General features: G+C 48.7%; 1 protein-coding gene across 1 annotated transcript in view; it reads right to left on the bottom strand.

The window, feature by feature from the left end:
* LOC114613474 (L-gulonolactone oxidase) overlaps positions 1 to 11,795 on the bottom strand; it is a 20,578-nt gene extending 8,783 nt beyond the window's left edge. Inside the window, exons 1-6 of the mRNA XM_028758791.1 lie at positions 11,647 to 11,795; positions 10,639 to 10,740; positions 8,677 to 8,802; positions 7,063 to 7,157; positions 5,652 to 5,742; positions 2,940 to 3,125 (exon numbers count right to left, since the gene is read on the bottom strand). Coding sequence (XP_028614624.1) covers positions 2,940 to 3,125; positions 5,652 to 5,742; positions 7,063 to 7,157; positions 8,677 to 8,802; positions 10,639 to 10,740; positions 11,647 to 11,649 — 603 coding nt within the window. The 5' untranslated portion in view covers positions 11,650 to 11,795. The remainder of the gene's footprint in view (positions 1 to 2,939; positions 3,126 to 5,651; positions 5,743 to 7,062; positions 7,158 to 8,676; positions 8,803 to 10,638; positions 10,741 to 11,646) is intronic.
* Between the last annotated feature and the right edge of the window lie 1,199 nt (positions 11,796 to 12,994).

Below are 12,994 nucleotides of genomic sequence, written 5' to 3' on the forward strand. Positions count from 1 at the left end.
TATCTCTGACACACAGTGGGTCCTAACACCACTCACATCTCTTATCTGACACACAGTGGATCCTAACACCACTCACATCTCTTATCTCTGACACACAGTGGGTCCTAACACCACTCATTATTACCCACTTGGAGATGGTATCACAGCACGCATGTCTCCATGAAATCCACCTGGGTGGTGCAGGAAAAATTTATAACCAGAGTACAGCTATGTTTTGGAGCTGACAAGCAGCTGTGGGGTTGAGGAAGAGACTTGGAATGGGTGATGTCAGGATTGAACTCTAGAACCCCAGCGACAAATGTAATGGCACCATTTACTAGGCTCTGGGTCTAGAGCACTTGTTTACTTATCTTCCCTCCTGGGGTGGCTCCATGATTCCCAGGCAACACTGTCCTTCATGTCACTGAGTGGTTGCTGAGTGGAAGCATTTTGAGGACAGCTCTCTCCCAGCCAGGCTCACAGGCTGTCTTATACGTCTTATATGTGATGGTCTGACTTGTTGGGGGTCATGCAAGAGGAACAGCAAACAGCTTTAGAACTCATGGGATGAAGTCAGTACAACCACGATGGGTGTGCCTCGGATAGGCAGAGCTCTGAGGACTATGCGTCCTGAGGACTTCATGTGGTGCTGGAGTTTCAAGCTGCTTGTTGCCCCCCACCCCGAGTCATCACACCCCTCCTAATCGATGAGCTGTATAAAAACTCTAAGGGGTTTCCAGCACCTCCTGGGCAGTGTCATTGGCACTTACAATAACAGTGATTGATCTCTTCCATTGTTGCTGGAGCAGATTAGTGATTCAATCACCACCCTCAAAAAGAACTGAGAGATGGAGATTGTTGCTAACTTCCACCACCCTTAGAAAGAATTTGGAGATCTATATTGTCAGTAAAGTTAGGATAAGATAGTTTTGCTAGTGGCTTTGATGTAGGGAATCTTAGGGAACAATTTGAAGTTCAGAAAGTTAATAGTTGGGCCAGGGATAGTTTTTAAGTCTGGGAGCTAGAACAATGTCGGCCCAACCAGCACTAAATGACACACTCCTCTTGCTAAAGCAGGGCTGGTGATCAAGGTGTGAATAACTTCTTGTACCCATTTTTGTCCTCATTTTCCTGATATGATTTAATAAAAAAATTGTTAGTGAGTACACCTGTGTACCCTGAGGATTTAAAGTAGAAATGACTGATTGCTTTTACATAAAGGTTTAGATTTGTGATGCTTTTAAGATTTCTAAAAGTTTACTTTCTCAGATAAATAATAAAATAATTGATCCTTTCTTTGTAACCACAAATTGCAGTCTGCCAGTAAGAGAAACTGGCTGAGAAAACTACCATGCTTGCTCACACTTTGTTAATCTGTAACAAGTTGCTTAGTTACAAATGTATGTGGGTTCTTGGGAATAATTTGGTTTTTTTTTTCACTTGTAACATGTAAAAAGGCTAATTCATGTAAGGGGATTGGGAAACCTGTCTTTTTCTTCCGTTTAGTCCTTATAATCGTTCACGAGAAGAGAAATAGAATATAATCACATTGTAACTTTTATGCGACATGAAAATTTTTGCTGGTATATATAAACTGTGGGAGAAAAAAATAAAGGTATTGGAGCTTCATTCCATCCACCAAATATGTGTATGCATGTATATACGGTTGGTAAAATGGTTGTCATCTACCAAGTGTGAGAATGTGTGCATGCCTGCTTTACTCCCCTCCTTGGATGGCTGAACACGTTATCTGCCGGAGCTGGTCTTTGACATTGATTTGTATGCATCTGTTGATATGAGCATGCATATGTATATTTGTGCTTCTGTACGTTTATGTATGGATAAGTGTACATTTTGCATGCAAGGGTGCATGTGTATGCATACATGTGCATTAGTATGTATACATTGAAACATTCGTGGGCTTGTGTGCATGTTGGAGTGGGGAGACAGCCGGAAATGAAGCTCTAATAAACCCAAGACTTGTCTGTAATTGATTTCAGTGCTACTGAACTGAGTCAAGCACAAGCAGGAGTCAGGAGACGGTCCGTCCACCCAGATCTGGTACTCCAGTGGAGATGTGGGAGCTGAAGCCCATCCTCTGGCAGGAAGACTCAAACCCTTTATCTGTTGATCAAAAGCTCCAGCTTAAGCATCAGTACATCGTTAGCTGAATCAAGCAGCAAGACAAAAGATGGAAGAATACAGTGTGCAAGATCACCACTTTCTTCTGGAACATGGTCCTAGCTGCCCGTCCTTCCCAGCCTATGATGGCCCTTCTCTCCTTAACCTATCAGACCCCCTTTGCAGATGTCCTCATGGAGGCCAGCAATGGCCCCTGGGATCTATATGACCTAGATATTGAACTCTGGTACCCATTTTCTATTGTTTTGGCAACACCACCTTCTCCTCCCCATCTTTATTCTTGCCTAGCTCACCCCATCTTCCTTGTTCTCTCACCATCCAAATGCCCTGTCTTCAAAGGCCCATTTCTTTCAGAAAAGCCACAATTTTGGGGTGATGGACCCTCTTGATCAACTGCCTAGGGAGTTGAAGATCTCTGCCAGTTTTCCATAAAATGTGTTCCTATTTAGAGAGTAGGCCCAGATCTAAGCCTGCGGTGCCTTCCATGGTAAGGGAGTCCTGGCATGTTCTTTACAGGACAGATGGGAGTCAATGCCCCTAAGAGCAGACAGTCCACACTTTTTCCTGAAGCAGCTCTCTATCCAAACCCCTTTCTACATCCACATGTCAGTAAGCTCTGAGGTGCTTTTGGGTTTTGCAGCCATTAGGGTTCTGACCACAGTTTCTCTTGGGCCAAGGAAGGTCTGGTGAAATAAGATCCATGCCCCTGCCCCCTGCCCTCTCAGAAGTCTGTGGGAACTGTCTGAGGGCTCGGACCCTTTGTCAGGACTTCTATTTTTTTTTCTGAGGCTGGGAAATAGAGAGCCAAAGATGAGTACCTCCTTGAGAGTCGAAGGAAAGGATGTCTCTTGAAGGTGAAACTGTGGCACGCACTGCAGGGTGACGGTGAGGATGACACCCAGGCAGCCCAGGTGCACCCGTGCAGCCTGGAACACATCTGCATTGCTTGACTCAGAACATTCCAGAACTGCTCCATCAGCCGTCATCAGGGTCAGGGCCACCACCTGGCAGTGAGAGAGGTGTCACACTTTAGAGCCTTCTCAGTCATCACTGCACTTTCTGGTTTGTCCTTATGACAGAGGCCAGATAGCATCTAGCCCCAGGGGCTTGACACACAGCTTCCTAGTTAGGTCTACTGTTACTACCTAGAGGGCATTCTGGGAATTGGGGGATGGTGGGTGGTGGGGGATGGGAGGAATTGGTGAGAGGAGAGCCACATCTGATATCAGCTCTCCACAGAGCAGGGCCCATGATCATGTGATGTCACATGGGGACCCTGCTGGCTTAGCTTGTCCTCCCTCATTCTCTGACCTCACAGTCAAGAAGCAGCCAGCCTCCTCTGCCTGGAGATGCTCTGAGGGCACAGATCTCCAGGGAAGATGCTTGACAAGGCCAAGTGAGTACACATGTGCCCCGGGATGGGACCGTGGATGGAGTGGGGTTCCAACAGCCTTCCCCAGAAATGTGCAGTCTTCCTCTTCAATAGGGATCCCCTACCCCCAGGAAATACATCCTCCTGGCTAGCCTCATCTAACCAGAACCGTTTCTGAGAGTATTAAAGTTGCTCGGTTATAAACTGATGAAGGTCTCCATGGTCTCTACTTCCAGAGGGTCTCTCTCTCTGTCTCTCTCTCTGTCTCTCTCTGTCTCTGTCTCTCTCTGTCTCTCTGTCTCTCTGTCTCTCTGTCTCTCTGTCTCTCTGTCTCTCTCTCTCTCTCTCTCTCTCTCTCTCTCTTTCTCTCGGCTGTTGAGGACCTTCTCTGTGCTCTGCTACCTGCTAATTTGGATGGAAATTGCTTCTGACATGGGCAGTTGGTGGTTGGTTGCTCAGGGAGAGAGGGCAGCTACAGCTGAACTAATCCTGATTAACAGTGACCAGAGAGCAGAGAGGAGAAACTGACAGAAATGGGACACTGTGGCCAGCTGTGTGAGGGAGGTGACTCCGTGGTTGTTATGGAAGCCTGGACCCTGCTGAAGATTCAGAGCCTTGGAAGATAGCTTGCCTGTGAGATGCTTCATAGGCATCTAAAGGCCTGTGAAGGGTGGGCTCTGCATTAATTGCTCATGTGACCTTGATGGATGATCATCTGCCTCAGCAGGTAGGGGGGTCAAGTGTGACACCTGTGATTAGCCTCCTGCTGTAAGCTCCTTCGAAAGCTGTCCACCTCTTTCATCTTTGCTTCTGCAGTTTTTCCTGAATCTGAAATGTCTCCCCAAGGTACTTGTGTTGGTTGCCAGCTGATGGGTCTGGGGGAAGCCATTAGCTCATGACAGACCTAACCTCATTACTGATCTATGGGTGAATATAATTTGTTGGAGGTTGTGAAAAATCAAGATTTGGGATCTAACTGAAATAAATATACTTTGGGGGGGCGTGCTCCAAAAGGATCTTTCATGTCTTTGGTTCCTTCTACTGTTTCCGCCTGGTAATCAGCTTTTCTGGGTGATATCCTTCCTCCAAAACCTCCAAAACCATGAGCAAAAATATACTTTTCCTTCTTGAAGCTGATTTCCTCAGACATTTTATTACAGTGCCAAAAAAAAAAAAAAAGGCCAATATAATTGCCATCCAAATGGCTGTCACACAGAACAAGCCCTCCCCTACATTTCCAGGCCTGCTCAATGGGGCTTCCAAAGAAAAAAACCCGATAAGTTCTATGTGCATTTTTATGGGTGACCACTTTAATTTTATTCCCTGATGACCAGTGTGTAGCAATTGACATGATTGGCTTGACATCAGTCCTAGACAGTGAAAGAGTTGGGTTCCTATCTTGGGGATAATGTTAGGCTGTCACTACCCCTGTTACTACTGGGCTCCTTGGGCGGTAAGCCCAGCTCTGAGATGGCAAAAGCCATGAAGGCCTCCAAGTTACCAGTGCCAACTGCCATGCCAACTGCCAGTGCTAGGCTGCTCCTGATGATGGTGCCTCTGAATTGCCACTTGACCAGACACCATTTAGTGAGTGCTAATTTGTAACCTTAACTTTATATGTTCTCTCCCTACGGATTGGGCTGAAAGTCTTCATTTTAGTTGAGTATTTTGACAGCAATGCACCCAGAAGCTATGGAGTCTACCGGTGTGCACAGGGTGGGATACAGGTTAAGATTCAGGCGTGAGTGAGTCTTCAAATTAGTTCTCTCGAACAGTTCCTCAAACTGGATTCTCATCGAATAAAGTTTAAGATGTGATTTTTGTTGAAGGACAGGTAGACTCTGCCACAGATTGCTCCTATGTTTTCCCCAGGCTCTGCTTCCCCTGCTAATCTGGGGTAGTCCCATCCTCCACCTGGTTCCTGGTTATAACTTCCAATGGAGTTGTTGCCCCTGCGCTGCCTGCCCTTTGCCTTGTGCTGCCTTTGAGGATATGCAGAGGTGGGAATGGTGGTGTCCTTTGGGATGCTGAAAGCATTGATAAACCTGAGGCTCCTTCAGGCCTGATAAAGTTTAGGGAAGGAAGTGGTATTTCTGGGGGCATTTGTGTGAGGCCTCTATGGAGCTGTGCCTACCCTGCATGAACACAGAAGACTCACCTGGGTGGCCAAGATGCCGTGCTTGATCCCTGTGTTATGTGTTCCAGACCCAATGACGCCAGCAACTGTCACATCAGACACTGCTCCCAGACTGGGCTCAGCAGGTGGAGCAAAAGAGACATCACAGATCAGTTAGGCTTCTCAGGACAATGGGAGCTAAAGATGACGTAGGTGCTCCTTAGGGCAAAGGCTCTCTTTCTGTCTGAGGATCCCCCTTTCCCTTCGATGGCTCAGCTTGTGATCTGCCCATGTCTCTTGGCCCCTGTTTCCTGATCTCCATGGACCATTAGATTAGCTGGTTGGGACATGGGCCAGTTTTCAGGGAGGCCTATATGTTTAGTCTTTGAGGTCTCTACAACTTAACAGGCCACCCTTTCCCTATCTACCAAAGGCATCTTTTCCAAGTATAGCCACATGGTCTGGCTGAGACTCCTCTGCTCCCAACCTACCAAGACTCAGGGTACTGCCCTGTTTCTAAACACACAAATATCCCCACAGGTCTGTATAGGTAAGCCTCCATGACCTACCAGGAAAGAAGAGGGAGGGGAGAGAGAGCAGTCACCTGTCCTACTTGGACATCTACACAGCTTCCTCAGGGCTCTAGGAGAAAGCTAAGCCCCTTAGACTGGCATCCAAGCCCAGAATGAGTAATGCTGAACACGTCACTGACATTGAACCCATGTTCTGATTCGTGCAGGTCAGTGTCTGCATCCACCTGACCCCTGCAGGAGCCTTCTCCAGAGCCTGAGCAAGGTCTACATGTCAGTCCACCTGATCTCTGGAGAGGTGGGGACAATGGTTTCCATAGTGCAGAGTTGTGGGGCCTCTGCTAGGAAGGCTGAGGCAAGCCAAGCACCAACGCTCAACCCACAGAATTCTACAAGGTTGATTCCAGATGCTGTGAGATTTCTACACCCATATTCAAACATCTGGCAGCGCTTTCTCCTGGGTGAAATCTATAGTCACAGAGTTACTTGTCAGCTGCCCTTGACTGCCGTGTTGATGCCCTCTAGCACTAAAGTGGGCAGTGACAAATGCATTTGGATGGAGGGACAAGAAAACCATTGCAGGAAGGGCCTCCTTGCTCTTCCACCCCTCCAGAGGTGTTCATGTGTTGGAGTCTGTAGTTGTATATTACCAGGTCTAAGTTGAGTCCTTTTGGGAAGCCTCAGCCCTTAATTATCTCATCCTGGTTCAAGACCATTGCTTAAAACTCTGCTAAACTTGGATCCGTTTCCCCCTTAACCCATGGGGCATGACAAGTAAGGCAGCTTGAATAGGAAAGGCAGAGCTCTGAGGAAGGGATGCACCCCAGGAAGTGTGACCGTCTCAATGCCAGATCCAGAGTGTGGCGCAGAGCAAGGGAAGAGGCAGCTCCTTCCCCAAGTGGGGCTGGCGGAGAGACTCTTACTTGGACAAGGCCAGGCCATGCTTGTCCAACTGTGGGTGCAGGTCAGCCAGGAGGATGCCGGCTTCCACTGTTACCTGCTTCTTCTCCTTGTCCACCTGAAAGAGCCAGCACAGGCTGGGAAGAGCTAGGCCATTCCTGGGCCCCTGCTTCCCAGCCACGCCTCTCTGGGATGTGAGGATGGTTATATCAGCCTGTGGTCAGCTTGAGGTACTTTTCAATCTAAAGGAAAACAGTGAACCCAAGGAAACAGGGATGTTGGGGGCAGGGATTTGTTTTTGAAACAGATTTTGAGTATGTAGCCCAGAGTAGCCTCAAATATACAAGTCCTCTGCATTCACCCTCCAAGTGAAGGGATTACAGAAGCATGTTTCAGCTCCCTGGTGACTGTCTCACATAGTCAGTTCTTTGCACATGCTGGGCAAACATGCTTTACTGAGCCCTACCTCCAGCCCTTTGGAATATTCCATGCAACGTTTCTTTTCACAGGGGAAGGAAACAAGAGCCAGAGAAAAGTGACACGCATTGCCCAGGGACCCTTGGGCTAGGATGGGGACTGGGCCACACCCATGTTTCTGCACACTGTCCACACTGGGAGAGTGGGATACTCTGTTGCCATCAGGCCTGGCCTTGGTCTTTGGAGGACAGTCTGCCTGCTCTCACCTTGAAGACCTGAGCAAAGGCTAAGAACTATGAAGGGAAGAGACATATCTAAGCATAACTTTCTGCTAGGTGTCTGTATCGAATACAGGATACTGTACCCTGAGATCTGACCTCAGCACAGGGGCGACACCAAGGTCCAAGGTCACATAAATAGAGAAGTCAGTGGCAGAGCTAGGACCGGAAGCCAGATCCACCCATGTACAAAGCACTTGCTCATTCAGTCACCCGGGACACAGAGCTTAGAAAATCAATTGCTAGAGCCCAGTCTTCACTAATTAGCTATCAGAGTTAATTACTGCCGTGGCTGATGCTTGCACAGCAGAGAAACCTAGGTATTGCTAGTTGGCTGTGGGGAGGGGAGAGCCTTCCTTGGCACTCAGCTCAGGGGAGCCAGCCCCTAGAAGGCGAGGACTGGAGTCCTAAGCACACATCTCTGGGTTCCCGAGTCCTTAGTAGGCAAGTGGGTGCTGCATGAACTGCATGGATAGTGTTCCAATAGGAAGCTACTAGTGGTAATTCTGAGTCTGGGTCCAGCTTTGCTGTTGTTTGCTGTGTGGTCACAGGCAAGTCACTGCCTGTCTCTGATCTTCATTTCCCTATTTACTGAGCTAGTGGCCCAGCTCAGTGCCACTTTGGGTTCTGCTAGATTAATCTACTCTTTGGGAGCCTAGTTCTGTGTACTTCTTTAAATGAGGAGGAACAGAAGCTGCAGCAGGAGATGGGGGATATTTTCTCTGTGGCCACAGGGCCAGGTAGACTTGGCAAGTGGCCTGAACAATCCAAAGGAAGGCTCAAGTGACAGCTGTTCAGGAGGAAGGCCAGGGATCTGGGCATCACCCTGAGGACCCAGAACAGGGAGAGGCTAAGGACTGAGGCATGCATGGAGTCTGGGACATAAACTCAGGCTATTCAGCTCGGAAACAAGCTGAGGAGGGGCCCCAGGGGCCCCAGTACCTGGAGAACCCGGTTCATCTTGCCCATGTGGATCATGAAGCCATCAGTGCAGGCGATGTCTGAAGGTGAGTGGCCGCCACCCACCACCTTCACTTTCTTGTTCTGCTGCCGGGCCAGGGCCAGCACCTGCCAAGACAATGCCAGTAAGGTCCTGCTCAGAGGGGATGCCAGGGGGCCTTCAGGGCCTGGCATAGCTTGCAGAGGTCACTGGCCATGGTTTGGGGAGAAGTTGGGGGAGTATCTTTGGCATTAGTGGACCCTGCCTGGCACCAGAAAGAGAGCCAGAGAGATGGGCTGCGAGGTAAGTGAGGTAAACCGGGACAGAGCCATCTGTAGTGTGGGGATCTTGCTCCTCTTCCCTCTGCAGCCCCAGGCATCCTTTCCATTTGGTTCTCATGTTTTGAGACAAGGTCTTGAAATGTAGCCCAGCCTGTCCTTTAGTTAGTGATCTTCCTGCCTCTCTAACGCTGGAATTACAGATCTGAGTCACCACATGGGCTAGTTTGAAGGTCCTTCCCTTTTGAGACTCATGTAGCCCAGGCTGGCCTTGAACTCCTGGTCTTCCTGTCTCCTCAGTGCTGGGATTACAGTGTATATCACCACACCAGTGTACGCAGAGCTAGTGATGGAACCAGGCCTTTTGTTCATGTTAGGCAAGTACTCTCCTGACTGAGCTAAATCTCCAACCCCAGCTTAAAGGGTTTAAAAAGGCAAATCACACTGCGTTCCTCAACAGTACAAAACCTTCCAAAAGCATCCTAGTGACTACAGATAAGCCCCAAGCGCCTCATCTTGGCTACAAGAACTCTTAATCCATCCCCATGCTGCAGTAAAGGTTCCTAGAGGATAGGAACCCATCCGAGGGCTGACACAGGTAGATTGTGTCTGGAGACACTTGGCAGAAGAACATGTGGATCCAAGACAGCACCTCAGGGAAGCCACTTGTTGTCCCCTGGTGTCAAACACTTTCATCCGGGTGCCTCGGGACGCACATTTTACAAGCCGTACCACAAAGGGTTCCACTGGCAATTGAAAATTGACTGAAGAATGCTGGCTGTACCGCATGGCCTGCTCCCCATACAGTGCTTTTCACAGAGGCTGAGCAAGACATTGTGTCATGCCACAGTCCTGAAGCTGCTTGGTCACACACTTTTATTTTTTTTTTATCTTCACTGGATTCTGCTGGTTCTCCATGGAAACACTGTGCCTTATCCTTAGTAACATGAGGTCATGTGGGCTGCCAGCACATCCCAGAAACTGTTTTCTAAGGTAGCTCTGCCAGAAGCACACTCCTGGCTCCCTTCCTTATCCCCTAACAACCCCAGCACCATCAAAGCCACTTTGCTTTCCAGCTCCTCACCTACTCCCGATGCGTCTTGTCTCTTAAGGGTACAGTCCTCAGTCCCTACACTCATGGTATCCTTCCCCAGAAACTCTGATTCTTCTCAGAAAATCATCTCATATGTGGCGTAAGTCTGAGTGTGTCTGTGTGTTTATATGTGTACACAAGCACTCATGCATATATGCACATACGTGCCTAAGTGTGTATTTGCACAGGTATCCAGCCTATATGTGCACCTGTGCATAGGTGTATGTGCATATGTGTATGCATATGTACATGGGTATATATATAGGCATGCATGTGCACAGGTCCACAGGCATATATGTTTATGCATCTGCATGTGCACAAGCATGCACAGATATGTGCACAAATGTGTGTGCATGGAGTTTACTGCAGAGGTGAGTGCAGACATGGCTGCCCCTGGCATACTTCTGTATAGGCTTGGAGTGGGCAAAGAACATTACAACAGGCTGCTGAGCAGACCTGGAGCTGGGGAAAACAGAAAGAAAAGCTTTGCAATTACCTGACCAGGCTAGCAGGAAGCCCCACAACCAGCCTCTTTCAGAGCCAGGACTATAGCTGCTGGCTGGGCAGCCCATGTGATGTTCATGGACACCTACCTCTCTGACCTCCTCCACTGATGTAGGCTGGTAGTACATCTCCGGACTGCAGCCATAGGTCTTTGCCCAATTTTGGAACTGGACCCCTTTGTACCCATGGACCTGTACCAGGAAGAAAGCCAGATCTCAGCAGGCAAGCAGTCACTCTGTTCTCACTCTATGTCACATCACCAACCCCACACCCTGTAGTCACAAAGAAGAGAGGACATGGCCACAGCACAGAGCCCCAGCTACCTTTGACCACTACAGTTCTTAGGTCAGGGCCACTAGGAAGATCAAACAGCACCGGCTGCTCTGAAGCTGGCAGCCCACACCCGGCTTCCTAATGTTGTCTTTGATCACTCCTGGTCAGACTGATGGGAATTCTGCCCATCCCAAGGCCAAAGGGGTAGATGAGATCAAAGACAAGGACGAATCCTGATAAACCAGGACTCAGGTCAATCTCTGCTCTAGGTATGTTATTGATGGCCCAGCAGATAAGCCCAGTAGGGAGGTCCGAGAAAGAGCTGGAGGAGATGGCCCTGGAGGCCAGGGCTAAGGTCTGACTTCCCTGGAAGGGAAGAGGTATCTCTTAGGTGCTCCATGGAGGTATCATCTTCTTAGCCTCCAGCCTGGGAATCAGAATCGTGTTTTCTGCACATCACTGTGTAGTCAGCCAGACACTGTGGGTCTTCTGTGTGTCCTCTTATTAGATCTTACAATAATGTCGTAAAACAGAGAACATTAGTCTTCTTTCAGCTGCCAAAATTAAGGCTCAGAACAGTAAGGGTCTTCCCTAAGCTTGTACAAAGGTCCAATGAAGGTGTTAAGAGGTCAGCCCAGGCCTTCCACTTTCATCTCTTCTCACACCCCAACTGTTTGCCAGTGTTCACTTGGAGGATCCCCAGTGGCCGCTCCGATGGCCCCAACCTCGGTCTGACTTTACCCTCCCACATTTGGCTCACAGATGCAGCCTGGACACAGTGGGCTGTATCTACTGGCTGTCTCACAGACCCCTATCACTCCTACCATGATTCCAGTGATCGATAGGGTCAGACGACTTGACTTGAAGCGTTCCCACGAAAAGTCCAGCAAAACTTCAGGTTCAGTGGTCAGGCAACCTCAGCTCTCTCTGGGTTACCTCGGGCAGAATGGGACTGGATGTTTAGCCACACGCACCAAGGCATTGGGGCAAAGGCAGGAAACTGGTGTTGAACAGGCTCCTCCCCCTGCAAGACCGAAGCAATCCCAGCAAACAGCCGCTGGGGCCCGCCCCCTGCCCGCTGTCTGGGAGCTCCAAGAAGCTTGAAAGATGGATGTTGAACAGCAGCTGCTGTGCTCCTGAAACCCACTGCTGGAGTTCTGAGTCCAGCCTTGGGAGTTCAGAGCCAAATTGCCACTTTCAGACTCAGAACTAGGCTAACTGCCTATGTGTCTGGCTTTGGGACAGTCTGCCTCATGGGCCCTTCAAAGCCAGCTACGTATGCAGTTCTTGTACAGAGTCACCCAAACAACCCCTCCCCCCACTTCTACACTTACATATGGTGCTTGTGAGAGGGGACCACTGAGTGACAGTCTAGTGGCACTCAGAATCTATAACTGGTATCCTACTGAAGTAGACACTTGGGAGCTGTTTTGGTTAAAAATCAGACTCCCTACTTAAGTCTACAAGGTATCTAAAAGCAGGATGGGAGCCCGACAACTCTGTCTTTGTTTTGTGTCTCCTTCCCTGAAGGCATGGAAATAAGTCATTGCCCAGAGAGTCACCTTGGATTCTTCTCTTGTTGTTGCTGTTTGTTTGTTTGTTTGTTTGTTTTTCCCAGACAGGGTTTCTCTGTGTAGCCCTGGTTGACTTGGGATTCACTCCATAAACCAGGCTGGCCTTGAACACAGAGATTTGTCTGCTTCTGCCTCCTGAATGCTGCCTACTTTAGATTCTAAGAATGGCAAAACCTCACAGTCCAGACCACCCTCCAAATTAGGGCAATTATCCATGAAGGTGAGGCTGTGCCCTGCAGTCCAAGGCCTTATGAGAACTATAAGAACTCTTGTATAGAGAACAAAAAGGCTTTGTGCACACAGATAAGGTGTATGGAGAAACCAGGAAAGTTAACGCATAGCTAAGCTCTTCAATGGAGTGAGGTGTGTGGCTGCTCTTCCTGGAATGCCAGGGATGATGTGTTTTCCAACCTGATGATCCTTTGCTGTCTGATGAGACAGGCTCTGCCCCTGTCTTTTTACTTATCCCAGATCTTTCCTTCCAAATCTTGAGAATTTCTTTTAGAGCATAAAATGTATTCTTATCAGCGATGTCACTTGGGATTCACAACAGTATGACTTCTATGTTATCTTAGGGCCAAGACAATCCTGGCTCCCA

This window comes from Grammomys surdaster, unplaced genomic scaffold, assembly GCF_004785775.1.
Source record: "Grammomys surdaster isolate TR1022 unplaced genomic scaffold, NIH_TR_1.0 126219, whole genome shotgun sequence".
Lineage (NCBI taxonomy): Eukaryota > Metazoa > Chordata > Mammalia > Rodentia > Muridae > Grammomys > Grammomys surdaster.